Raw genomic sequence first — 27524 nt, 5'->3', positions numbered from 1 at the left:
GAATTCTTCAGCTAGAATCTGTGTTTAAAAAAAATTCCTTTGGATTAATCTACTTAGCACTTCAAGTTTCCATTCTGCAACTCTGATGACTGGCTCAGATTTGTTAGGTTTATATCAATCATATATTTTAGAATCTATTACTGCATGTACACAAAATAGTAAATAGGAAGAACTGCATCAAATTTTAAAAGCAACATAATAAAAAATTCTAGAATATGTAATATAAAAAAACATAAGGGATTCCCTTTTTACATTAATGAAATATAATCCTTTTTATACTTATAAAATATCTTAACTTTTGTTTTGTAACTTGTCAAGAAGATGAAGTTTTAAGGTGGCCCATTTTTATTTTTCAATTAAAAACAAACAATAGACTGAATTACTTTATTAATATACATATCAAGTTACTGAAACAGTGACTTCATGTAGTTTTCCCCTTAAAGATGGCACTTGCAGGTACAAAGATGCAGAGATGTCTATAGACTTCAGATGTTTACTTGAAAAGATTCTTCCACAGCAGTTTGATATTGGGTTTCCTCATCTAGCTGAAGATTCTTTAAAAAAAAAAAAAAAAAGCCAACAAGAAAATAGGTAACTATTAAAATTTGTTCACATTATATATCATGACATTTACTATACACAATCAGGAGAGTTATGTATAATAAAGAATATTCTTTAAAATATAAGATATGGCCCAGCACTGGTGGCCTGTAATCCTAACTACTCAGAAGGCTTGAGATCTGAGGGTCATGGTTCAAAGCTCAAGGACAGTGCCCAGGCCAAGTTCAAGCCACAGCACTGAAAAGAAAAAAAAAAAAGTAGAAATCAACGAGACACTTTTGCTTTGATTGAACCTTTTTTACATACTATTAACTTCCCCCATTCACCTTGCTAAGTAAGCAACCTAGCTTTGTCTATAATAAAGTTCTTTTATTAAAAACAAATATATATTTCCTATTCTAGATATAAGAAATCTACTATCCTGATTTAATAGATAATTTAAGTCTTCTCTAGGAAAAAAAAATACCAAATTACTGAAGGTAAACTAATACATTCTCTTTTGTATGTTATTATTTTACTTTTAAGTAGGCATAATAATTCCTTAATTCTAGATAGTTTAATATAAATCATAATTTTGTTAATCTGGGGATGTACTCTTCAATTAATTCTCTAGCAAATAAATCAACTTTGATCACGGTCTATAAAACAAAATTTACCTGGAGTGTAGGGATGGGATGAGAACGGGGGAAAAATGATAAAAGTTTTGATAGCAAGACACACTGTACTCATAACCTGACTTAAGGAATTGAAACCTGTTTGTACAACTACTTAGTAATAAAAATAATAATAAACTTTAGTGAAACAAAGCACCAAAGATCTTGTTATACATCCAACCACTATGATACAACAAAACTCAAATCTAGATTACAAAATTAATTTAACTTGAACATGTAAATAGTATTTTCTTAATCTTCAAGAATTCACTTACCACAAATTCTCCATAATCAAACTGATGTCTTTGATTTAGATGACTAACAAAATTTCTAGTAATCTGGCTAGGATCTCCCCAAGGAAGAGATACACAGATAGGACATGTCTATGGGAAACAGATTGTTTTAAATAAAAAACAGGGAAAATAGTCAAACATTGTATAATTACCAAGAGTATTAAAACGCAAGCTTTTGTTACTAAAAACATGAGGCATATATTTTTTGTTGTTCTTTGCTTTATTGCATTTTGACGATGTGTAACAACCCTTTTCAAGTAAGTCTATTGGCACCATTTTTCCAAGTTACTCAAATGATCATTAACATTTTTAGTAAAAAATTTTTTAGCTAGCATACATTTTTAGACTTAGTACTATTGCACAATGAAATATAATTGCATTTATATGAACTTGGAAATAAATGTTATGTCTCACATTGTAATATTTGTTTTATTGCAATAGTCTGAAATCAAATTTACACTGAGGTATGCTCACACGTAAAACTCATTTCTATAAGTCAAATCTCATGACTAAGTCATTTTCCAAGCAAACTACCTAGATGAACGATAATAACATATAATACAATATAATAAAGGAGAACTTAGATATTCTACCACTTAAATCTCCAATTATACAACTGAACAGAAACTCCATATGCAGCCTTTAATAATATCAATTGTAACAAAAATTGTCATTAACTGCCTATAATACAAAAAGTATATAATCAATTTGATCTATATAATAATTATTAGCTTCATTTCCATGTTAAAGGGAAATGAAATTATAGTTTAAATGTGTCCTTAAAGTTTTGAATGAAATATATCTTTTTGTAACAAAAATTGTCATTAACTGCCTAAAATACAAAATGTATATAATCAATTTGATCTATATAATAATTATTAGCTTCATTTCCATGTAAAAGAGAAATGAAGTAAATTAGTTTAAATGTGTCCTTAAAGTTTTGAATGAACTATATCTTAAATAGTGGAGAGGAGAGCTGAATGCAGTGGTACATACTTGTAATACCAACAGTTGGTAGGCAAAAGGATCATAAGATGAAGGCACGCTAGACTATATAGAATTCCAAGCCAGCCTGGACAACAAAGTAAGACCCTATCTCAAAAAATTATTAAAAAGGAAAAAAAATAGAAAGAAGGAAATACTGAAATATTATAATGAATTATATGAATTTTGTATTTGCATAACAGAAACTGATCCTTTCCTTCTAGCGGGCAAAAAGGGCATGGCATGTCTCCCTGAGTTACAGAAATTTTTTCTTCTTTTTATGGTGTGGTGCTGGCGGTGAAACCCAGGATGGACCTGAGGGCCTTCTATTAGCCAGGCAAGCTCTTTGTCACTGAATTATCTCCAGCTCTGTTTTTTTCTTTTTCTTTTTTTTTTGAGACAATCTCACTGCAATACCAGGATGAACTCAATATCCTCTTGCCTCTGCCTCCCAAGTGTTGAAACTGTAGGTGTATACCACATCTGGCCTATTTATAAAGACAGAATTTTCATACAGCAATGTTTACCTGAAAAGGAAGTACCTCTTATAGCTATACTTTCCCCTGTTCCATAATCACAGTTAAAAATAACTTATCTGTGGGACTTGCATTCAAAATAAATTCTTCTAGAACCATTAACACAATGTTGGAACTCTATGTCATCCATTAAAAAGGCCTTATCATGTTATAACTCACCCTCAAAATGTCATAAAAAAGATGTGTACTGGTCTGGGGATATAGCTCAGTGGTTAGAGCACTTTGCCCAGTTTGGCTCCAATATCACACAAACACATACAAGAGTATGTATGCATAAAAGAGAAAGTACGATTTTTTTCCTTTCAGCTTTATGCATCATACAAAAGATTCTGCAAGGACACAATTAAAAATGATTATTTGCTTTATTTTTATTTATGATTATTTTTCACTTGCATCACATCCACTTCATTGGATCCAGTTGTCTCTACCCTATAAAGTAAGAAACTGAAAGGACCCAATAGAATTAGTTTCTGCAAGGCTCAATAACCAGTCTTCTCCAGACAATTCTATATCACTTCACAGTAAGCATCTTCCTTTTTATGGTAGATGTTACTAAATTTTAAATATCTCACATTGCTCATAGTCATAACTTGTTGACAAAAAAGCAACTGATAAGGTCCCATCTAAATTTAAATGAACATCCTTCCTGTGTGTGTATGTGTGTGTGTGTGTGTGTGTGTCTGTGTGCATGTATAGTGAAATAAACATGCTTAATTAGAAAACTGTCTTAAACATGTGTACTTACCACAGGAACTATCTGAAATAGGTGGTTACTGTTACAGTGATCCAGTAAACGCTGTCTGGTGAAATTTGACTCTTGACACAAGGGACACTTAAAGGTAGGATGCCCAGAACTACAAAGCAATTTTAAATGAAGAGTACTTAATTCAAAATAACTAACATAAAAATTAGGCTTTCCTATTTTTTAGCCAATCATTGTTGGTTTGTCTTTAAAAAGTTCCAATTGCTAAGACTATTAAAAAATGCTCATTAGGAAAATGTTTTCAGCAAATCATCTAGCAGCAGATCACCTCAGTTTACAGTACAAGTATTTCAGTTCATTTTTCTCAAAGTACTTGCCCAGCCCAAAACAAAAACCAGGCTGAGTATGGAAGTATGCATCTGTAATTCTAATACTTGGTAAGCAAAGTCAGAAGAAACAAAGGCCATTGTAGACTACATACTGAGAGACCCTATCCTATCTCAACACTTTCAACCTCCACAGAAACAAACAGCAACGACAGAAAAAAAAAAAAAACAAAAAAAAGCAAACAAAACCCCTGCTATTTTAAATAAGTCCAAACTTAATTATAATCATTACCTCAGAGGAAACTGTATGTTACTGTTGCTCCATGACAATTCTAAATATCCATTTAGGACCTGTAATCCTAGCTACTAGGCAGACAAATCTAAGAGACTCTTATATTCAATTAACCAGTAGAAGGTGGAAGTGGAGGTACAACTCAAGTGAAAACCACTAGCCTTGAGCAAAACAAGCTAAGAGAAAGCAGGAAGCCCCCGAGTTCAAGCTCCAATACTGGCACACATATACACACAAATCTAAATATCCTATGTGTTAAAACCTTGTATCTAGGACCTTAAAGCTTTTTTGTGTGTTAATAACATATTGAACTGAAATCTTTTTGTACAACTACTTAAGTAAGAATACAAAAATATAAAACTTTTAAAAGGCTTCCATTGATGTAGGCTACGTAGTGCCTATATACAGTCCCAGCACTTGGGATGCTAAGACAAGAAGAAGATCACACAAACATACATACATAGATTTTCTCCAAACAAAACACAGTAACAGAAAGAGGGACAAGGTAACAAACAGTACAAGAAGTGTATCCAATGCCTAACATATGAAACTGTAACCTCTCGGTACATCAGTTTGCTAATAAAAATTTGAATAAATAAATAAATAAATAAAAACTTAAAAAAAAATCACCCCTTGGGCTGGGAATATGGCCTAGTGGCAAGAGTGCTTGCTTAATATACATGAAGCCCTGGGTTCGATTCCCCAGCACCACATATATAGAAAATGGCCAGAAGTGGCGCTGTGGCTCAAGTGGCAGAGTGCTAGCCTTGAGCAAAAAAAAAAAACAGGGACAGTGCTCAGGCCCTGAGTTCAAGGCCCAGGACTAGCAAAAAAAAAATTGGGGGCTGGGAATATGGCCTAGTGGCAAGAGTGCTTGCCTCGTATACATGAAGCCCTGGGTTTGAATCCTCAGCACCACATATATAGAAAAGGCTAGAAGTGGCACTGTGGCTCTAGTTGGCATTGCTAGCCTTGAGCAAAAAGAAGCCAGGGACAGTGCTCAGGCCCTGAGCCCCAGGACTGGCAAAAACAAACAAACAACAACAACAACAAAAAAGAGAAGCCAAGAACAGTGCTCAGGCCCTGAGTTCAATCCCCAGGACTGGCCAAAAAATAAAAATAAAAATCACCCCTTATTGGGGATCAGTGGTAGAGAGTCTACCTACCTAGTATGCACAATGCCCTGGATTCTATCTCTAATACCACAAAGGAAAAATACATATATTGTTTGATACTGTGATAAATATTTATTTACTAAAATGGTTTTCAAAAGCTTACCTTGAATTCTCTTGATAAGTTTCTGTGTTATCAGAGGTGGATGTTTCACTCCTGTTACTTAAGAAGCACAGAGGAACAATGTCAATATCAAAAATACTAAAGTGTATTAAAAGTACATTCAAAATCATTAACTTGGGCTGGGGATATAGCCTAGTGGCAAGAGTGCCTGCCTCGGATACACGAGGCCCTAGGTTCGATTCCCCAGCACCACATATACAGAAAATGGCTAGAAGTGGCGCTGTGGCTCAAGTGGCAGAGTGCTAGCCTTGAGCGGGAAGAAGCCAGGGACAGTGCTCAGGCCCTGAGTCCAAGGCCCAGGACTGGCCAAAAAAAAAAATCATTAACTTGAACTGTTAATGATAAAGACTAGTCTAATTTGTTTTAAAAGTCCAAACTTCAAATATCTTTGTTAATCATAGCGTTAGTTACTTTTCAAACATACTCAGATATGAATGCTTGTTTCTTATTCATGTATTTTAAAGAATGTCATTAGCTGGGCACTGATAACTCACTCCTGTAATCCTAGTTATTTAGGAGTAGAGACTAAGAAGGCCATTCTAGATAAGGTGATATACCAGAAAACAAACTATAAAATTTATAGGGTCTAACTGGGATATAAAATGTATTTCTAGGAGTCGGGAAAGATTTCACAGAGTAGTTAACACTTTGTCTTAGCCTTTTAAAAGAGACGAAAATAAGTATGGCTTGGAGTAATGAGGAGAGAGACTATAGAGGTGAAAAATAAGAGTGAAGGAGTAACTTCATACTTATCTAATAACAATAAGTCAAGTATACTGAGACTCTCAAAGAATTTTGCACATGAGGCAACATGAAAAATTACTGAAGATCGTTACCAAATGAACTTATTAATGCAGAAAGATGAATTTAGAGTGCTAAAGAAGATAGTTAAATTACTGAAATTAGCAACTTGTGTAATAAAAAGTGACGAAAATAAAACCTTATTGACTCTGCTTAATATATTGTTTCCTAGGAGCTTCTATAATAGTAGCAAAATTGCCTTGCTTCACAGAGTTGTGCATAGGCCTACATATAAAGAAAAACAAAGAAATAATCATGCTAGTGAGAGAACCGTGTTTATGTGAGCTTAAAGTTCAAATCTACAGGGATCCTAGGACTCCTATTTGTTTTCCTATTTTAGTGGGTAGCTGGGTTTTTATTGTGTCACTTCTTAAAATCACATATATGTGTATTGGCCATTCACATCTCCTTCACGTAGTTTAATATGCATAAATCTGTTATAAGACATAAATCAAGTCAAAACCTAATGTTTAAAAAAACTGAGACTAAAATAGAGCTAAGAATTTAGTAATGCCATGTTTTGACTTTCATATGTCAGAATAAAAATTTCAAAGAACTCTATTTCTTAGCAATAAAAGCATCTATTTTCAGCTGGGTGCTGGTGGCCCATGCCTATAGTCCTAGATACTCAGGAGACAAGATCTGAGGATTAAAGTTCAAAGCCAGTCAGGCCAGGAAAGTTCACTCAGAAAAAGACAAAGTGGTATTGTGGCTCAAGAGGTAGAGTACTAGCCTTAAGTTCATAAAATGAAGCTTAGGGAGAGTGCTCAGGCCCTGATTTCAAGCCCCAGGACTTAGCGCTCACACGTGCACGCATGTACACACACACGCGCGCGCATACACACACATACAAAATCTGCTTTCAAATACATTACTGAAAAGAATTGCCTCTAATTTTCAGGTTTTCAAGTAATTTTATTTACAAAGCCAATGAGAAAAAGAGCCTTGAATTCTTAAGTCTAATTTATTTTCAAAGGTAGATTCTCAAAATGATTGTAAATGGAGTAAGCTTAACTATATCATCGAGTTTATTCTCCTAGATATAAATTTCTATATGCCATTTGAGGCAAATGCTGTAGTTCTGATGGGATCACTTACTTTAAACAGTCATACATACAATAAAAAATCATTAATACTCACAATATCAATTTTAATAAAATTAAAATGTTGCTTTTAGAAATAAATGTTGCTTACCTGTTCCCTACAGAATCTTGAGAAATCTGAAAGTTTGGAATGACAGAAGAAACACCATATTCATCCTGATACTTCTTACAAGATTTGTAATGATGTCTCATTCGATAGAATTTAATCTGTAAATTATTGATTAAAATGTAACTTTTAATTTAAAATAGAAAAGGTTTGGGATGTTAACAAAAGATAAAAATAGGTAAATGTTTCATTTAAACAAAAGGTTTTTTTAAAGAAAAATAATTACCTAATTATTAAATAGGAGCTCAAAACAGGCAATGTACTTAGATGCACAAACCATGGAGAAGAGGCTACGTCCCATAAATTTATTGTAAAAACATTAACAATTTTATACTTGAAATACTACTACTATTTTTTTTAAGGGCTAAGAGATTATGTTATGCTACTACTGGGCGGTTTTTTTTTAACTAATGTGACAGTTAAAAGGAACGTAAAGGACTGGGAATGTGGCTTAGTAGCAGAGTGTGTGCCTAGCATGCATGAAGCCCTGGGTTTGATTCCTCAGTACCATATAAACAGAAAAAGCCAGAAGTGGCACTGTGGCTCAAGTGGTAGAGTGCTAACCTTGAGCAAAAGAAGCTCAGGGACAGTGCCATAAGTTTAAAGCCAAAGTATGCTTCCCAGTTTCACTTCATTGCAATGTCTGCTGAACACACTGCTCAAAGAGATGGAAAAGCAGACATGTGAATGAATGAAATAGCAACAAATTGTGCTCAATGACTATTGGCTGTTAGAAAAAGTATCTACAAGTTGGGTGTCTGGGGTTTATGTCTATTATTCTAGATATACAGGAGGCTGAGATCTGGATTAAGGTTCAGTGACAGCCCTGGCAGAGACAAATCCAAGAGACTCCTACCTACAATTATCTAGCAAAAAGCAAGAAGTGGAGGCCTGGCTCAAGTAGAGCACCAGCCTTCAGCAAAAATGCCAAGTACAAGGCTCTGAGTTCAAGCCCCAGTACTGATACCTGTTGTGCGCACGCACATATGCACACATACACAAATCTTTAATAAACCCAAACATGTGAATCCATTCAAAATCTAATTTGCCTTACTAATTTACTCCTCAAAATAGAACAATAAAATCTAGAGTTGCTTACCAACACCTGGTTCTCCCACCTGTTTTTTAAAGCTTATAAGTCTTTTGCCAAACATTTTGTGGTTTCTTAAATACATAACTGGACAGCTACAGGGTACTTTGATTACATAAATTGATTTGTCCAAACTACTAACATTTCTGTGTGCAAAGCTGCAATAATGATGCTACTGTCAAAAAGAATACCTGAGAGTTGAGTCTGTAACCATAAAATGAGGTAAGTGTTCATTTGGTTAATTCCATAAGTAATGAATGATTACTTCGAAGAAAATAACATGCTAAGAATTATGGTAAATTCAGATTTTTATCTTTCAATTTGTTTTCAATAAATGTACAAACAGGTTTTTCTTTTTTAAAATGACTTTTTTTCAAACCAAAGCTTACCAGAATTCATTCCAGCTTATAACTTTCAAAGAGCTATGTCACACTTACCTGTTTTGCACAGCATCTGCAACTACCAGAAAATTTCCTCATGATATTTTCAAGATCTAAGGCCCGTTCTGGACATGCTCTTTCTCTTCTAGTCACATTTCCACGACACAGGGGACAATGTATTCCGCTTTCTCTCATTGCAGTCAAGAAACATTTTCTACAGAAACTGAATCAAATATTTGTGACATGTTAGAGAAAAATTTACTCTTTTCATTTCTATAATTAAACACAAACAAGTGACTATGGATATGTATTTATGCTAAGTAATTCAAGCTACTCACTCATATGTACATTTTTAAATTTTATTTTAAAATAAATTTTAAAAATAAATCAGGGAATAAAACTAGATCAAAAGGTAAGGAAAACTATACACAAGTCCACTTTACAACTTTTAGTGAAGTAGTATGAGAATTCAGTATCACTATGTAACAAAATTATCCTGGCTCTGCCATTTATATTCATGTGAAGCATCATACCTATGAAAACTAGATGTCTATCTCCTGCCCTTACAAAGCTGTAAAAAAGCTGAAGGCCTACTAACAATATTTAACAATGAAATATATGAAGTATTATTCCAATAAATTCCAAGAAACATGTAATTGTTTTTATAAAAAATGCAAAACTTAACGAGAAAAATTCTGAACACTTACTATTTCTTTTTTTTCTTCACACACTCAGCAACAGTTACTATTTCTGAATTTGTAATAAACAACTCACTAAGCCAATACTTTAAAAACCAGTGACAGTACACAGTGCTCCAGGTATAGCCAAATATGGTACACATTTGTTCAAATAGTTCTATTTAGGAGGCCCATAGGGTTTTTAACTTCAAAACATTTTTATGTATTCATAAACATTACTTATGAATAGACATGCAAAAGTCATAAATCAAGGATAACAGAAATGGTATGGAACAGGTTTTTTAAGTCATACACCAAATCTTAGCAGCCCAACTGCTTTTAAAATTTAAAGATAAATTTGGCTTTATCTAGGAACACATAGATAATATTTAAAAATAAACTATAGTTATTCACAATCCTCTTGGTTAATATGGTTATCAGTTATCTTAAGAGTACCAATAAGAAGGGCTGGGAATGTGGCTTAGAGGTAGAATGCTTGCCTAGCATGCACGAAGCCCTGGATTTGATTCCTTAGTAGCACATAAACAGAAAAAGCAGGAAGTGGTGGCGTGGCTCAAGTGGTAGAGTGCTAACCTTAAGCAAAAGAAGCTCAGAGCCAGTGCCCAGGCCCTGTAGTCAAGCCACAGTACCAAAAAAAAAACAAAAAACAAAAAAAAAAACCACTTTTTTTTAAAGAGTATCAATAAGAAAGTTTTAAAAAGCTTAACTCAGTAGCACTGTGGCTCATAGTAGTAGAGCACTAGCCTTGAACAGAAAAGCTCAGGGAAAAAACCCAGGCTCTGAGTTCAAGTCCTATAACTGATGAGGGGAAAAAAAAAAAAAGGTTGAAGCGTTTAAAAAGCTTAACTCAGCTAGGGATTGCTCAGTGGTAGAATACTGGCCTAGAATTGGACCCTAGATTCAAATGAACCCTACATGGAACACTAGCCTTGCATTGAACTTTTGGTTCAATCCAATCCCTAGCATCTCAACAAATTCTTTTTTTTTTTTTTCTCAAATTTTTATTATCAAACTGACGTACAGAGAGGTTACAGTATCATACGTTGGGCATTGGATACATTTCTTGTACTGTTTGTTGCCTTGTCCCTCATGCCCCCCTCCCTCCCCCCCTTTCCCTCCCCCCTCCCAGTTGTTCAGTTCACTTACACCAAACAGTTTTGCAAGTATTGCTTTTGTAGTTATTTCTCTTTTTTTACCCTGTGTCTCTCGAATTTGGTATTCCCTTTGAATTTCCTACTTCCAATACCAGTAAACACGGTTTCCAATATACTCAGATAAGATTACAGAGATAGTGTAGGTGCAAACATAGGAAGGTCATACAAAACATCATCAATAATAGAAACTACACATACACATAAGACGTTGAAAGTAGTTATAACTGTGATATATCACTTGTTTCCATATCATGGAGTTCATTTCATTTAGCATCATCTTATGTGTTTCTAAGGGTATAGCTATTGGGCCTTGTGATGCTCTGCTATGGCTTGCCTAAACCTGTACTAATTATTCCCAATAAGGGAGGCCATAGAGTCCATGTTTCTTTGGGTCTGGCTCACTTCACTTAGTATAACTATTTCCAAGTCCTTCCATTTCCTTACAAATGGAACAATGTCATTCTTTCAACAAATTCTTTTAAATATATCAAAGAAGATAACATGCCCTAAGTTATAGGACAGGCTATATATATTATATTGTGGTAATTTTTTGGGTTAGTACTGGAAACTATGCCCAGGACTAGAGCCATACCTCTAGCCCTTTTGTTTATATGTGAGATAAGGTCTGTAATTTTGCCAGGGCTTGCCTGGAACCTTGGTCCTAACTCTGGTCCTTCTTCCTCTGCCTCCTCAGAAGCTGAGATTGTGGTTAAATACTATAATTTCTTTTTGTAGTGCTTAGAATTGGGTCACACCCCAGGACTCCAATACTGAGCTATATCCCCAGCCTTAGTTTTTTGTTTTTTTAAGTTTATGCTTTCCAAAAAGGAAAATATTGTATTTAGTGGAAAATTACTCCTCACTGACTCAATTACCTCAGTGACAAAACTTTTTCCCCCTTGGTGCCTTACATGTCAGGTATGCATAAAAATTTTAGTTCAAATGCTAAATTTTTTTCACTAAAAGTAGGCACAAATCCACCATGTTCCAATATGTGCACACTGTTTTGAAAATATTGGTAATAGAATAGCTGTAAAAATAAAGACTTAAAAGCATACACAAATTTTAAAAAGTAAGAAGTCACTTTAAGTTGGGCACCAGTGGCTCACACTGGTGGCTAAGAGGCAGATATATGAGGATCAGGGTTTGAAGCCAGCCCAGGCAGGAAAGCCTGTAAGACTATTATCTCCAATTAATCAGCAAAAATCCAGAAGCCAGAAGGGAAGGGTGGCTCAAGTGGTAGAGCACAAAAGACTAAGGGAGAGCTCTGACCTACAGCTCAAGCCTCAGAATGATCACTTTAGATAACAAAACTTCTGTTAGAGGGCAGGCAATGTAGCTCCATGGTAAAGTGCTTGCCTAATATGTGCAAAGACCTAAATTTAATCCCCATCAGGGCAAAAACAAAATAAAAAACTTAAGTGAAAAGAATCCTAAATTAATTCCCCAATATTACATGTCAAAACTAGCTGAACTGCATAATACAAATTTTTCAAATATTATATTAAGTTATTAAGGTGAATATTGTACAAAATATACTGGAAAATGTTCACTTAAATGCTTAAGAAATGTAGCTCAGCACATTGAAAAGGAGAGGGTGACATTGTCCAAAAAGAAATGTACTTTTTTCCTGACTTACGTAACTATAACCCTTCTGTACATCATAAACAGTATAAGGTTATAAACTAATAAGGCTTATTTAAAAGGTACAAATTTGGGCTGGGGATATAGCCTAGTGGCAAGAGTGCCTGCCTCGGATACACGAGGCCCTAGGTTCGATTCCCCAGCACCACATATACAGAAAACAGCCAGAAGCGGCGCTGTGGCTCAAGTGGCAGAGTGCTAGCCTTGAGCGGGAAGAAGCCAGGGACAGTGCTCAGGCCCTGAGTCCAAGGCCCAGGACTGGCAAAAAATAAAATAAAAAATAAATAAATAAAAGGTACAAATTTTAAAGAGAAAAATGTAAACATAAACAATTCTAGTTAAAATAAACAATGAATTAATTAACATAAACTAATTAAAAGGGCCTTAAGATGATTGCTCTACAGAAGTATGTCAAACAATAAACAGGCCGGCAAGAATGTATCTTTTAAAAAAAAATCGGGGGTTTGAACTTAAGCATTGTTCTTGACAAGCAGGCACTCCACTATTTCACTGCTTTTTGAATACAGTCTCAAATTCATGTTTGTTCCCATGATCCTATTTATGCTTCCTGTGTAACTAAAATAACAAGTAAGGGCCTTTATACCAAGCCTTTTACTAGCTGAGATGTGGTCCCAAAACCTTTTTGGGCAGGCTGGCCTTGAATCATGATCCTCCAGACTTCAGCCTACTGAGTAGCTAAGATTACATACATAAGCCATTAAGAATAATTTTTTGCAATGATAAATGTATATTTTATTCTAGTTAAAAGCAAAATTTATTTATTTTTAGGTAGCTGCTTGCTGCTCACATCTAGAATCCTAGCTACTGAGGAGGCTCAGATCTGAGGGTGGAGATTCAAAGCCAGTCGGGCAAGAAAGTTCCTGAGACTCAACTGCAATTAACCACCAAAAAGCCAGAAATAGAGCTATGGCTCAGATGGTAGAGGGCCAGACTTGAGTAAAACAACTCAGGGATACCACTCAGGCCCTGATTTCAATCCTCAGTACTAGCACAAAAAAATTAAGTTTCTACCAGATTTCACAAGAAGGCTATGCTATCTCTTATACCAGCCCCCTCCAGCCAATACAATTCCCAGGGGGTCCTACCTTGAGTCCCAACCCCTCCATGGCTGTCCCAGCCCTCTCTACCCTCCTTTCTCCAGACCCCCTAGGAATGCATGTTGCTTTTACATAATGATGACTCCGTTAGTAATGGCAGCTGACATCCAATCAGATCATGGCGTCTACTCTGCACCTGCCCCAGGTGTTTACCATGAGCCCTTGCACGCCTCCTCCCCCCTTCCCACAGTCCCCACTAATCACACTGCCTTAGCCCATTCTGTTGCCTTGGTTTTTTGTGCTAATCTCAGTGCTTGAACTCAAAGCCTGGGAACTATCCCTTGGCATTTTTTTTCTTTTTCTTTTTTTTTTTTTTTTTTGCCAGTCCTGGGGCTTGAACTCAGTGCCTGGGCTCTGTCCCTGAGCCTCTCTGTGCTCAAGGCTTAGCCACAGCGCCATTTCTGGCTTTTTCTGTGGTACTGAGGAATTGAACCCAGGGCTTCATGCATGCTAGGCAAGCATTCTACTACTAAGCCACATTCCCAGCCCCGTACCATCCCTTGGCATTTTTCCTTAAGGCTGGCACTCTACCATTTAAGCCACAGCTCCACTTCCGGCTTTTGGGTAGTTAACTGGAAGGAGGTCAGAGTCTCATGGACTTTTCTGCCTGGGCTGGCTTTGAACTTTGATCCTCAAATTTCAGCCTCCTGAGTAGCTAAGATTCCAGGTGTGAGCCACCAGCTCCTGGCTTTAGTCTCATTCTGAGAGAGGACATGGGGAGCAGGAGGCAAGGAAGCAGTGTGCCTCTGCCTGCCTCCTCTTTGAGAAGGCTGAAGATGCTTCTGTTCTGGTCTAAGAGTAAATCTTAAGGAGCAAAAATTATTAACAAAGGTGCAAAAGCAATTCAATGGAAGAAACACTTTTTCATAAGCAATTTTGAAACAACTGGACACCACCAGCAAAAACTAACAAAAACTTCAATCTAGCCAAGCACTGGTGGCTCCCATCTGTAATTGCAACTACTCAGGAGGCAGAGATCTGATGATCCTGGTTTGAAGTCAGACTGGGCAAGTAAGTCCATGATACTCTTATCGCTAATCACCAAAAAGCCAGAAATAAAGCTGTGGTTCAAGTAACAGAGTGCTGGTCTTGAGCATAAAAGCTCAGGGACAGTACTCATGCCTTGAAGCTCAAGCACTAGCACTGGCACATGTGCACACTCGCGTATACACACACTCAACCTAAGTTTCTCATCTTAAACAAAAATTAATATAAAACAGATGGCAGGCTTGGTGCCAGCTGTTCATGCCTATAATCCTAGATCCTCAGGAGGATGAGATTTGAGGATCATGAGTCAAAGCCAGACTGGTCAGGAAAGTCCACAAGATTTTTATCTACAGTTAACCAGCAAAAAGTTAGAAGTAGAGCTGTGGTTCAAGGGATAGAATGTTAGCCTTGAGTAGAAAAGCTAAAGAGTAGCACCCAGGCAAGACCTGTTTTCAAACACCAACATATACACACATACACAAAATTACAGATGGTATTAAATTGAATAATGGCTGGCTAGCCGAATATATATCCTAGATTCCAGAATAAATCTCACAAAATTTAATATGAAAAGAAAATCACACAGATCTTTCTAGCAATGAAAGTGTTAGGTCTGCCTGGGTCAACAGCCCTTCCCCCATTCTTTACCTTCCTGAAATCAGTAATCACCTGTCAGCCACCTGTCTGAGAGTCAGCAAAGGACCCAAATTCTGAGGTCACTTCATCCGCTGAGGTCACAACCTGGACCACCTTGGTCATACCTTCCTCAGACAGTGAGAGGTTCCTCAGGCTCTGAGATCACGTCCATACCAGCTGTGGTCCCACCTCCAGCCTTTCCCTATATATAATCTGGCTCAATATACATCTTCCCTCTCTCTCTTCTTCCTTCCCCTGTCTTCTGGCACCTCCATCTTGTGTGGGCCTGCAGTTCACTCTCCCCTCAATAAACTCTTCTTTGCTTAAACCATGTGGTGGGCTTCCTTTCCAGCAAACCTTACATTTGGTGCTGAAACCCAGGAGGGGCTTTGAGTCAGGACAGGTGGCATTCCCCTGTTTTTTCTCCTTTTTTCTGTTTTTTCTAAGGAAAATCCCAGTTCGGATGGCCCTTTTTCCATGAACCAAACTGCTGTGAGTTGCCACGCAAGACTTTTCACCAATACCATTGCTGGCCTCCACATCCATGTCCACACTACTTCGATACCTGGTGAATGAAATTGCTCTTCAGGTTCTCTGTTGCTCATGGTACCAAGCTAGAGAACTTCTCAGGCCCAGGGCCCAGTCACTTCCGAAGCCAAGGACACTTTGGCTTTGGAGGCTTGGCCTTCTCTCTCTGAAGGACACTGGGGTAAGTCAGGGCACTGCTTCTGTCTAGTAAGCTCTCATTTACTCACCAGACTCTCTATCATGCACTTTTGATAGGGTGCTGCAAGTCACACCCAAGCCAGGACACTCAGTTGGAATACCTCTTGCTATTCTAATGAGGCCTGGTCAAAATATTCTCACCTTTTGCCACCGCAATAGTAAATGGTCAGAATTCATTTATATAACTCCAAGTCATACCAGCCTAATAACGTACTTTGTTAACAAAGCTGCCTCTTTTCACAGGCTGTGGAAACAGAGGCCCGACCATATAGTGTGCTTTGTCAGCGAAGATATCTAAAAGTTGCTTATTTTCTCTAGCACTGACTACATGGTAGAACCATACCACATGTCTGTTCATATCCTCTGCCTGCTTAGTTGCTTATTTTCTCTAGCATTGACCACCTGGTGAATATTAGGTTTAACAGGCACCATCTTGGAATCATGGTATCAGCTCAGGTGCCATTACGCCATACCATGTGTCTCTGTTCATGTCCTATCTCCTGGCCTGTTTCCGGTCACAGTGGCATCCCACTTCAGCTCCTCACTGGGACTAAGGTGGTTTCTCAAAATGTGGCTTCACCATTTTGTAATCTGAAGAATTTTGTTGCTGGCAATGTTTTTGTTTTTCTGACATAGTTCTAAAATATTGGGCAAAATAAAGTCATTTACTGCCAGAATTCCAAAAGGGTCTACAGCTGAAATTCATTTTTGTGCACTATAAAACCTATGTGCACAGTGTGTATGCGTGTGTTACACCTGTGTATATATCTGTGTCTATGTATGAAATATGTAAAAACTGTCATCATGGAGTCAAAATTATTTGCTTTTTGACTAAAGAAGGTAACTATCAAGTGTTCTGTTCATTAAAAGGAAAAATCTTATCAATGGAAACTATGTTATGAGCCTAATCTAGCAAACTACTCAGCCCCCTGTAGCTGAGGGTGAAGTCACAGTTAACCTTCCTGGAGGCAATTCTAAGATCACCAGATTCCACAAGCCAAAGGAAAAATCAGGTCATTTTACACTCAAGCCCTCCCCCTCCACCCCCCGCCAGCAAAAAAAATCTCATCAGGGGCTGGGAATATGGCCTAGTGGCAAGAGTGCTTGCTTTGTATACATGAAGCCCTGGGTTCGATTCCCCAGCACCACATATATAGAAAATGGCCAGAAGTGGCGCTAGGGATAGTGCTCAGGCCCTGAGTCCAAGGCCCAGGTCTGGCAAAAAACAAAACAAAACAAACAAACGAACAAAAAAAAAACACCTCATCAGATGGGTGCAAACAAGTATGACTAATACATTGACATATAACCAGCATGTCATCCTTTAGGTCCATCTAAAGTATGAACCAGCCTAAGCCAGAAAGCAATAACCAGGAAAATACTGGGAGATTTCAAATGTTCTTAACCAGTCTGTGTAGAAATTTGCAGGCAACCCAGAAGGATGTGATAATCCATCCAAGGGATGCAGCTAGCTCAGATCCAGTCCATCTCTTCCAACCTGGAAGACGGCCTCACTCCTGCCTGACTCCATCACATGCAGCTGATTCTTGGTCAAAGACTGCTAATGTGCTAGTGAAACAGGTGGAGGCCAGGAGAGCCTCTTGTGAACTTTGCTTAAAGTAACTTGGTTAACCTAGACACTGTTAGGGCCACCAGACATCAGGTTTTCCCGGCAGGAAACTCCGTGAGACTCTATTTCCAATTAATCACCAAAAGCTATTCAACAAACACCAGAAGTAGAGCTGTGACCCAAGTGGTAGAGTGCTAGCCTCTGAACAAAAAAAAAAAAAAGCTTACAATAGCACCTACACAGAGTTTGAGCCTCAGAATAGGCGCACACACACCAAAAAAAAAAAAAAAAAAAAAAAGCACTGCATGTTCTTTCCTTATTATATTGGTCCCAAATGTTTCCTCGCCACAAAATATTCTATACATTAACAAACCATCTACAAACTAACATCTATACATCAATTAAATCTAATCAATATCACTTCCTCAAGAATGTGCTGACTAGCCACTTACCTATCAACATACACTAGAGCTTGTACACCTCATTGTTTTTTACTTTATCTCCTCCACTATGAGTCTGTAATTATGTCTCTCTAAATGTTGAAAGCATATATATGTATATATATGCACATACTATGTATTGCATATATGTATATGCAATACTCAGCTCCAAGAGGACAGAAATCATACATAGGTGCTTATCACAATATTCCCAGCATTTAATCTTTTTTTTTTTTTTGTCCATTGTGGGACTTGAACTCTGGGCCTGGTGCTGTCCCTGAACTCTTCAGCTCAAGGGTAGTGCTCTACCACTTAAGCCACAGGACACTTCAGGGGTTTGTTGTTGTTGTTGTTGTTGGTTAATTAGAGATAAGAGTCTCACAGACTTTCCTGACCAGGCTGGCTTTGAACCACAGTCTTCACTCAGATTCCAGCATCCTGAGTAGCTAGGATTACAGGCATGAGCCTCCAGTGCACATTTTATCTTATTCTAGTATAAATTTTTTTTAAAAGGTTAAATCCCAAAAGCCATGGTCCTCAATTCATAACTAGGAATAGTTTCCCATGTACAAAGCAGTTCACTGGAGCTATAACCACTCTATGTGATATAGTTGACAAATTCACTTGCATCTGCCTTTTTTGTGTGTGCACATGCAAGCAAGGACTAGACACATTGTCCCTGAGCTTTTGTGCTCAAGGGAAGGGCTCCACATTTGGCTTTTTGGTGGTTTAATGGAAGTAAGAGTTTCACGGACTTCCTTAACCAGGCTGACTTCAAACTGCTATCCTCATATCCCATCCTCTTGAGTAACTAGAATTATAAATATGGGCCATCAGCACCCTACTGCATCTGCTATTTTTGACCCCATCAATTACAATTGTCAGTTTATCTTACAGGAAAAACACATATGAAATGATATATACTAAGCTGTCCCCCATTATCTATAGTTTTGTTCTACAGCTTCAATTACCCACAGATAATTACATTCTGAAAATATTAAATAGAAAATTCCAGAAATAAGCAATTCATAAATTTTAAATTGTGGGGTTTGTTTGTTTAGCAGTCCTGGAAATACAATACAGGGCCTCCTCACACACGCAAGGCAACAAGCACTACCAATGAGCTACATCCTCAGACTAATGGCAGTGTTCTCAATTATATGATAAAATTTCACACTGACCAGACTGGAATGTGAATCAACTGCCATCCTGCTTATAAGACTACTACCATAGTAATGCTTTTATTTAAAAAAGAAAAAAAACAATCTTTATTTTACTCTATCACTGCCTCCAAACTTAGACTAGTGATGCTGGCAATTTGAACAAGACAAAAAGAAATGATGAAATTCTTACTCTAAGTGAGAAGGTAAAAGTTCTTATAATGGAAAGACAAAAAGTTGTATGCTAAGAACAAATTTTTCTATCCATGAAATTGTAAAGAAGGAAAAAGAAAGCTGTGCTAATTTTTCTTTACAACACAGACTGCAAAGTTATAGTCACACTGCATAATTGCTTTGTTAAGGAAAAAAGGTAGGGGCTAGAACAGAATGATGGAATGGGTAAGTTTGATCAGGGTACACTGAACATGGAGATATATAAAATAACCATCTTTGTACAACTAATTTATGCTAATAACTTTTAAAAAATTAAAAAGATATTTAGTTTATGGATGGAAAGCATAAAAAATATTTCATATAATTGTAACTGTGACTTTCAGGAAAATTAAGAGAGGTGAAGAAAATGAAAGAGGTTAATGAATATCAAAATATAAGGCATATATGCATGATGATAGCAAAAAGAAATTCAGTTAACAGTGTCAAACAATAGGGGGTAATAGAACAGAGAAAAAGAGAATAGAGGGGGTAAAACCAATTAAAAGATATGCCCTACAAAATACCACAACAAAACTGTACAATTCATACACACAAAGTGAATGACTTAAAAGTAAAATAGATTCTGTTAGGAACTATAAAGTAGAAGGAGGGCAAATGCAGAGGCTAACTGAACACAAATGAATATAGTCAAAGAACTTTATATGCTATCTGTATGACTTTATACTATATGTAGTCAAATACTTTATATGCATGTATGAGTACAGAACAATAAAACCTGTTGAAACTGTTTTAATTGAAACTGTTTTAAGGAGACGAATGAGGGTTGAGTTCCACTGGAGTACACTGTATGAATGTATAGAAATGTCACAATTTAACCCTCTAGTACACCAATAAATGCAAATAAAAACTGCACACACATAAAAGTTCCAGTTGCTATGTAACAGGCAGAAACTAGAATTTGGTACAACATGTAGCTTTAGGCTCCTACAAAATACTGGAAAAATCGAGAGTGCTCATGCAATTAAAACAAAATACACAAACACAAACAAGGAGGCACTAAGCCTTTTTTTTGGCCAGTCCTGGGCCTTGGACTCAGGGCCCGAGCACTGTCCCTGGCTTCTTCCCGCTCAAGGCTAGCACTCTGCCACTTGAGCCACAGCGCCGCTTCTGGCCGTTTTCTGTATATGTGGTGCTGGGGAATCGAACCTAGGGCCTCGTGTATCCGAGGCAGGCACGCTTGCCACTAGGCTATATCCCCAGCCACTAAGCCTTTTCTGACACCGTTGATCTGTAGTGCCAGAATTCTGTTTTGTTAATGGAAAGTTTAGGTAAATTATATTGTAATCAAAAAGGTGGATAAACCAAAAAAATAATATATATATACTGGGGGCTGGGGATATAGCCTAGCGGCAAGAGTGCCTGCCTCGGATACACGAGGCCCTAGGTTCGATTCCCCAGCACCACATATACAGAAAACGGCCAGAAGCGGCGCTGTGGCTCAAGTGGCAGAGTGCTAGCCTTGAGCGGGAAGAAGCCAGGGACAGTGCTCAGGCCCTGAGTCCAAGGCCCAGGACTGGCAAAAAAAAAAAAAAAAAAAAAAATACTGGAAAGAAACTCCTGAAAAATACAGTAGGACAACTATACAACTTTAGGTGCTGCAACACTATATTTAACAGCAAAAGATTATGTTCATAAGCAATATCAAAAAAATTATTTGGGACTTCCTTCTTTTTCCCTACCCCCTTATTCTATTTTATTTTGAGACAAAGTTTCCCTATTATTTCAGAGTGGCCTTGAAGTCATAATTCCACTGCCTCAGCCACTCCAGTGCTGGCCTTAGCACCAATGTGCACTACCATACATGGCTGATCAAATTCCTTACAATAAACTCAGAAAAAGCCCGAAGTGGTATTGTGGCTCACGTGGTAGAGTGCTATCCTTAAGGACAAAAGGCTCAGGGACAGCCCCAGGCCCTAGGACCAGAAAAAAATAAATAAATAAAATTAACTCAATACAGTAGACAAATAGCACAGATTTGATAAAGTTATATCCCTTTATAAAAGTAACTGTAACAACAGAAGTCTGATTAAAATATAGCATATTCATGTGCAAAAGAAAAAAATTCTAATATAAAAAAGAGACCAAAAAAGAAATAATACCTTAACACTAGGCAACTCCAAACATTATTTTGAAATGCTACTTTAAATATATGATCAACCTTAATTTTTAATTTGCCTACATATTTTTTCAAGATACTGTATCTGATAACTAATACATCTAACCGACTTTTTTTTCTTAAAATTATTACTCAGTCTCCACTGCCATGTTCAATTCTGGACTTTTTTCCCTTTTTGTTTATTTCTTCTAAGGCTGCATTTCTTGCTGCTTAATATTTAAATTACATATTCTACGTAATTTTGTTCTTTATGGGCCTGATATTTTTCAATTTACTTACCTCCCTCAGTGACTAGATTTACATTTATTGTCTTATCTATACTTACTATAGATCTATACACAAAATATACATCTTAACAGCTATGTACATATGAACACATGAGATAATGCTAAGCAAAACAAACTATGAGTTATAGAAATAAGTGCTTTACCATTGCTGTTATTTTCAATGTACTATGTGAAATTATGCCTTTTTCTTCTGTCTTTTCTTCCCCAATGTTTTACCCCTGATGTCACTGTAACTGATTTGGGTATCCTGGGTATTGTATATTGGTTTATCAGAAGTAGAGAAGGGAAGGGGAACATCAAAATAGAGAGACAAAAGATAAAAGACAAACCAATGCAATAGCAGTACTTGGAAGATAATATGCTGTAAACCAACTGTACAACTGGTGGGGGGGGACTAGAGAGCAGGGAAGGTGGGAGGAAAATGAGGGAGGTAACAAGTTTGATAAGAAACATACTTACTGCCTTACCTATGAAACTGTAACCCCTCTGTATGTCACTTTGACAATAAAGTAATTAAAAAAAGATATACATCTAACTACAAGACATAGAATCATCAAATTTCATGTAATGTTCTTAAAGTATCAGGAGTCTTCTCTCATTCCCACTATCATTACCTTCAAGGTCTAATCATTCTCTTCCCTGACATCAATGTGATAGGCATATCACAACTCACTACTGCCAATGTAAATTTTCTAAACCAAATCATGCTCTGCAGCCAAAATAATTTAGATTAAGTCTCAATAGCTTTCAGGAAAAATTCATTGGGTTACACAGTAAGTCCTTGCTGATCTCTTGGGTCCATCACAGTAACACTCATTCTTGGCTCCAGAAAAATTTTAATCAGGATACAAAGTCATTTCTCTATTACTACTCTTAGTTCTGCATATAATATAAACCTACTCAGGGTATTCCCCAAGAAGCCTTGAATAGAAATTCTGACCTAAAGTTTAACTTCATCCACGATATCCATATACTCCTAAGCTGAGTTATATATCCATTACACTCATTTATAGGTCTTGTGATTAGACTATCAACAGTTTCCAATGAAAGAGCACTTAGTTTTCTTAATATCAAATACAGAACAGCTGGGGGCTGGGGATATGGCCTAGTGGCAAGAGTGCTTGCCTTGTATACATGAAGCCCTCGGTTCAATTCCCCAGCACCACATATACAGAAAATGGCCAGAAGTGGCGCTGTGGCTCAAGTGGCAGAGTGCTAGCCTTGAGCAAAAAGAAGCCAGGGACAGTGCTCAGGCCCTGAGTCCAAGCCCCAGGACTGGCAAAAATAAATAAATAAATAAATAAATAAATAAATAAATACAGAACAGCCACTAACTATTGTTTGAAGAGATGAATGGGATTAAACTGGAATTTATATTTTAGTAAAGTTATCATAATGATAATGAATTTGGTCCTTTTATGAGGATAGTCAGTGGGCAAATCATTATCTGTCATTCGTCAGGGCAACAAAGACTTATTTCTACTTCTTTTTTTGCCAGTCCTGGGGCTTGAACTCAGGGCCTGAGCAATGTCCCTGGCTAAAGGCTAGCACTCTACCACGTGAGCCACAGCACCACTTCTGGCTTTTTCTACACATGTGGTACTGAGGAATCGAACCCAAGGCTTCATGTATGTGAGGCAAGCGTTCTACCTCTAGGCCAAATTCCCTGCCCTTATTTCTATTTTTTAGTAGACCCTAAATCATTATGGTGTTCCACTCTATGACCAAAAACCAGGTTTACATACATAAGACCCTAAGTTCAATCAACAGCCCCAGCCAAAAAATTTTAAAAGCAAAAACAAAAACAAAAAAACACCTGATTTTATGGCAAAAGTATAAATTTATTTTAAGGAACAGTTTCTTTCCTTTGTGAAAAAAGAAGGGCAAATGACATAGTAAACAATATAACTTAAAAATAATTCTATTTGCAGACAGAGGAGGTAGTTCAGTGGTAACGTGCTTTACCTGACATACCCATGAACTAGGGCTATTTCCTCAACAAACTCTTTCCAACCAATCAAGACCACATTCCACTGTTACCATCCTTCCAAATAGACTTTTCTCCCTCCTCTTACTTTTACTTTATTTTTCAGCAGCCAGAACTGTAGGGGAGAGTCAAGGTAGAGGACTATTCTTTGGTCATGTAGAAACCCAATGCACTGAGAAAGTCCTGAGTTAAAAAAAAAAAAAATCTCCATTCTCTTTTCCATAGCCTTGAGATCAAACTATAGTTCTTAATTTAAAATGTACCACAAAGAAAGTAGATTAGAGCAATCTGCCTCAACATTCTAGGGCTCCTAAATATTAAAATGAGTTCTATGAGGTCAATGACCCAAAGAACAATTGAGATGATTCTTTCCAGAAAAGATCTGTGCATATATATATATATTCTTAGCAGCTTCTACAATGTCCCCTCACCTTGTCAGCCTTCCCTTCTTTTCTTTCCACTCACTGCCAACACAGAACTTAAATTGTATTTGTCTGTGCTGATACCAGGACTTGAACTCAGGGGCCTCATGATGATGGGCTTTTCACTCACAGTTGGCCCTCTAACACTTGAGTCTTTCCTACAGTCCATCTTATAAATGTCTAAATACAGTAAAGGCATAAAGTTATTATAGTAAATACTGATAGATTACAGGCAAAAATGCACACCTTGCATCTTAGAGAGCTTGAAATACTTTCCTAACAACCTGCATCTGCTGAAAAAAAATAATATAGGAATTTCAGACTGTAATTTGTCTCCTTAAATTAGGAAAAACAGAATTGATGTAATTTCTATTATTAAAAGCCACATATTCTTGGCTCACACAACTAACACAAAATAAGATGTGAGTGGATAGTGAAGTTAAACCTAAGAAGCAAAGCCAGGCACTAGTGCTCATACCTGTAATCCTAGGTACTCACAAGGCTGAGATCTTCAGATGGTGGTTTGAAGCTAGCTGGGGCAAGAAAGTCAGTAAAACTCTTATTTCCAATTAACCACCCAAAAAATCCAGGAGTGGAGCTGCAGCTCAGTAGAGAGCTAACCTTGAGCAAAAAAAGCTCAGCGACACTGCCCAGGCCTAGTTCAAGCCTTAGTACTTGCACCAAAAAAAAGAAAGAAAAAAAAAGACTAAGAAACTGAAGAGTAATAAATGATCTGTAGTAATAGCAATTGTTAGGAACCCAAAATTCTATCAATTTTGTTTTTTGTTTTGTTTAGACAGTCTTGCCAAATAGTCTCTGGAACTCACTAGCCCAGCTAGCCTCAAACTCAAGATTAACCTTCCTATATCCAAAGTGCTGGAAACACAGTGGGCACCAGCAAGCCTGATGAATTCTTTACAAAATTGTAAAACCTCAACTCTTAAAAATAGAGTTGAAAGGAGAAAATCTAGAACAATGTTCAGTTCTTTGAACATTCAATTGTTTGCAAGCACAAAAAACGTTCAAGAGTGTGTTGTGTGTGTGCACGCATGTGTGTTGATTTTCAGGTCCCACCTGCCCGAAATTCTTTGGTAAAACTGGAATGGAGACTGAGAATTGGTATGTTTACTTGGAAAGTTCTCCAGGGACTCTAGTCATCAGCCAAGTTTGTCAAAAGCATTATACACATCCAGAAAATTTCCTTCAAGCATTTGACACTAGTAGTCTAGAATATGATCAAAGTTCTTTCTATAAATAAATATGCCAAATGAAGCAGCACTATGACACCTCCTCTAATCTCTTTGGGTCCGCTCTCACCCCCAGTTAGTACATCTTCAGACCATTCCTCTTAAAAGAACTCTTCTTCCTTCCACTCCTGTAGTAATGGAGTAATAAGAAACAGAAGGGTAACTAACACAAAGGGAAACAATCACTTCAGTATTCCGAAATGTCAGTTCTAACACATGAGAGGGGGAGGGAAACTTGTTTTAAAACATTCTAATATACTACTGAATTTTACATGAGCCAGAATGCATGCCTGGCTGGCCTGGGGATGCAGGGCTGAAAGGTTCAGCGTTCTGGATAGGGGAAGGGGATCACTTTAAAGCCAGCAGATCATGGAGCAAGTGGGTGAGCGAGCACCGAGCGGGTTTGACACTCGACACCCAGCCTTCACTGGGTTGCTAGGAAACACAAAGGCTCCACGTTCCCTATGATTCCGCCCGGGCCTGACAGAGAGCACAGAGGCCTCGAGAGCCCGGAGACGACGCCGAGAGGGCCAGACCGCTGCGGGGGGGATGTGAACACGGGATCCGAGGACCCCGGCTGAAGCCGGAGGGACCCGGCCCGGAAGGTTGCGGCTCAGGGCCGGGAACGGCCCGCCGGGGAAAACGGCTCTCGGGACAGGCCGCGGCGGGCTCGGCTCCAGCCAGGCCGAAGCCCGAACCCGGGACCGGGCCTAAACGTCTGCCCGGCCCCGCGCGGGGTCGGGGCGGCTACTCACACGTGCTGACAGGCCGCGGTTCGCACCGGCGTTTTGAGCACCTCCTGACAGACGGGGCAGTAGAAATCATCTTCGGTGTAGGTCGTGGCCGCGGAGAGGTCCTCGGCCATGGCGAGGGGTGGGGGTGGGGGAATAAGGCGATGGCGGCAGCAGCGGCCGCAGAGGCGGCGGCGGCCCCGGGCCCGACTCCCGGCGCGTTCCCTGAGGGGGAAGGGAATCGCGTGAGGAAGCTTCGAGCTTCAGGAAGCCGCTCGCGCCAGGAAGGGGGCGTGCCCTGAAGCCGGGCTCGGAGGGGCGGGGCTCAGGGTGGGGTGGGAGGGGGCGGGGCCGAACGCGGAAACGCTAACGCCGCACGCGCCTGGTGTGTGGACGCCTCAGATTCGTCTCCACGGGGGTCACAGTTCGAAGGCGGGGCTTGGAGGAGGCCTGGTCGGCGGAAGGAGCGATTGGCTGAGCTGTCGCTTCCATCAAGCCGACCACACGAGCCCTGGACCAGCCCCTCACGCCTAGGACACCACCTCACCCCGCCTCCACGCGGGCTTCCCGCCTAGGCCACGCCCCCAGAGGCCCGCCCCCGGGCCCTCAGCGTGGGCGGCCGGGCTTTGCCCCGCGGTCTGGCCCCCGCCTCTCCCCCGTCCCAGGCCTGGTCTCTGGCTCCGGCCGCCACGCCTCCCCCACGGACTGCGCCCCCTGCGGCCGGTTCCCTGTGAGGGTGGACGGTCACCTCAGATCCCCGGAGCGGCGCCGGGGGTCGAGCTGAGTCTCCCTGGCCCGGTAGTGGGGAGGTGGCTCTGTGCCGCCGCCTGGCTTCTGCCCTCGCAACTGAGGCTGCCGGGCAAATGGAGAGGGGCGCACGCAGTCCTCATCTGCTCTGGACCCGGCCTGACCCGGCTCACGGTGCACCGGGGTCCTCCCACCCTCGCCCGCGGCTCTCCCGAGGCATCGCGCGGCTGCCTGCAGCCAGTCGGGGCCAGTCGCCGAACGCAGGGGGACCACGGGCCCCCGGCCGGGTGCGGGACCTGCGAGGCGGGGGGGGCCCGCGTAGCAACAGGGGCGTGCACCTGCTGGGGTTGTGACGTATGCGAGGGTGTCCGCCGCCCACCAGCGACCCGCCTGGCCCGGCCGCGCTCGACCGGTGCCTTACCATTTACTATTCCTATCAAATACACCCAGTTTTTCAGGAATTTTTTTCTCCTCTAAAGATAGCCCTAAAGTTAGG

The 27524-nt window shown here is 39.1% G+C and overlaps 1 protein-coding gene across 4 annotated transcripts; it reads right to left on the bottom strand.

Moving 5' to 3' along the window:
* Positions 1-370: 370 nt before the first annotated feature.
* On the bottom strand, positions 371-27211 carry Rnf138 (ring finger protein 138). Of its 4 annotated transcripts, none has more exons than XM_048363255.1 (8): positions 27030-27211; positions 26306-26506; positions 9182-9347; positions 7640-7755; positions 5627-5683; positions 3773-3881; positions 1490-1597; positions 371-554 (listed from the first exon to the last, which is right to left on the bottom strand). In XM_048363255.1, the coding sequence occupies exons 2-8, from the start codon at positions 26413-26415 to the stop codon at positions 486-488; spliced, it is 735 nt and encodes a 244-aa protein (XP_048219212.1). In that variant the 5' UTR covers positions 26416-26506; positions 27030-27211; the 3' UTR covers positions 371-485. The 4 variants fall into 4 exon arrangements, with proteins under 4 accessions (XP_048219212.1, XP_048219214.1, XP_048219216.1 ...); XM_048363257.1 differs by lacking the exon at positions 27030-27211 and adding an exon at positions 25591-25678 and having other exon boundaries at positions 26306-26393; XM_048363259.1 differs by lacking the exons at positions 26306-26506; positions 27030-27211 and adding an exon at positions 24782-24800.
* Positions 27212-27524: the final 313 nt, after the last annotated feature.

The sequence above is a fragment of the Perognathus longimembris genome, chromosome 15 (genome assembly GCF_023159225.1).
Source record: "Perognathus longimembris pacificus isolate PPM17 chromosome 15, ASM2315922v1, whole genome shotgun sequence".
Classification (NCBI taxonomy): Eukaryota; Metazoa; Chordata; class Mammalia; order Rodentia; family Heteromyidae; genus Perognathus; species Perognathus longimembris.
This window is presented reverse-complemented; position numbering and strand designations above follow the sequence as displayed.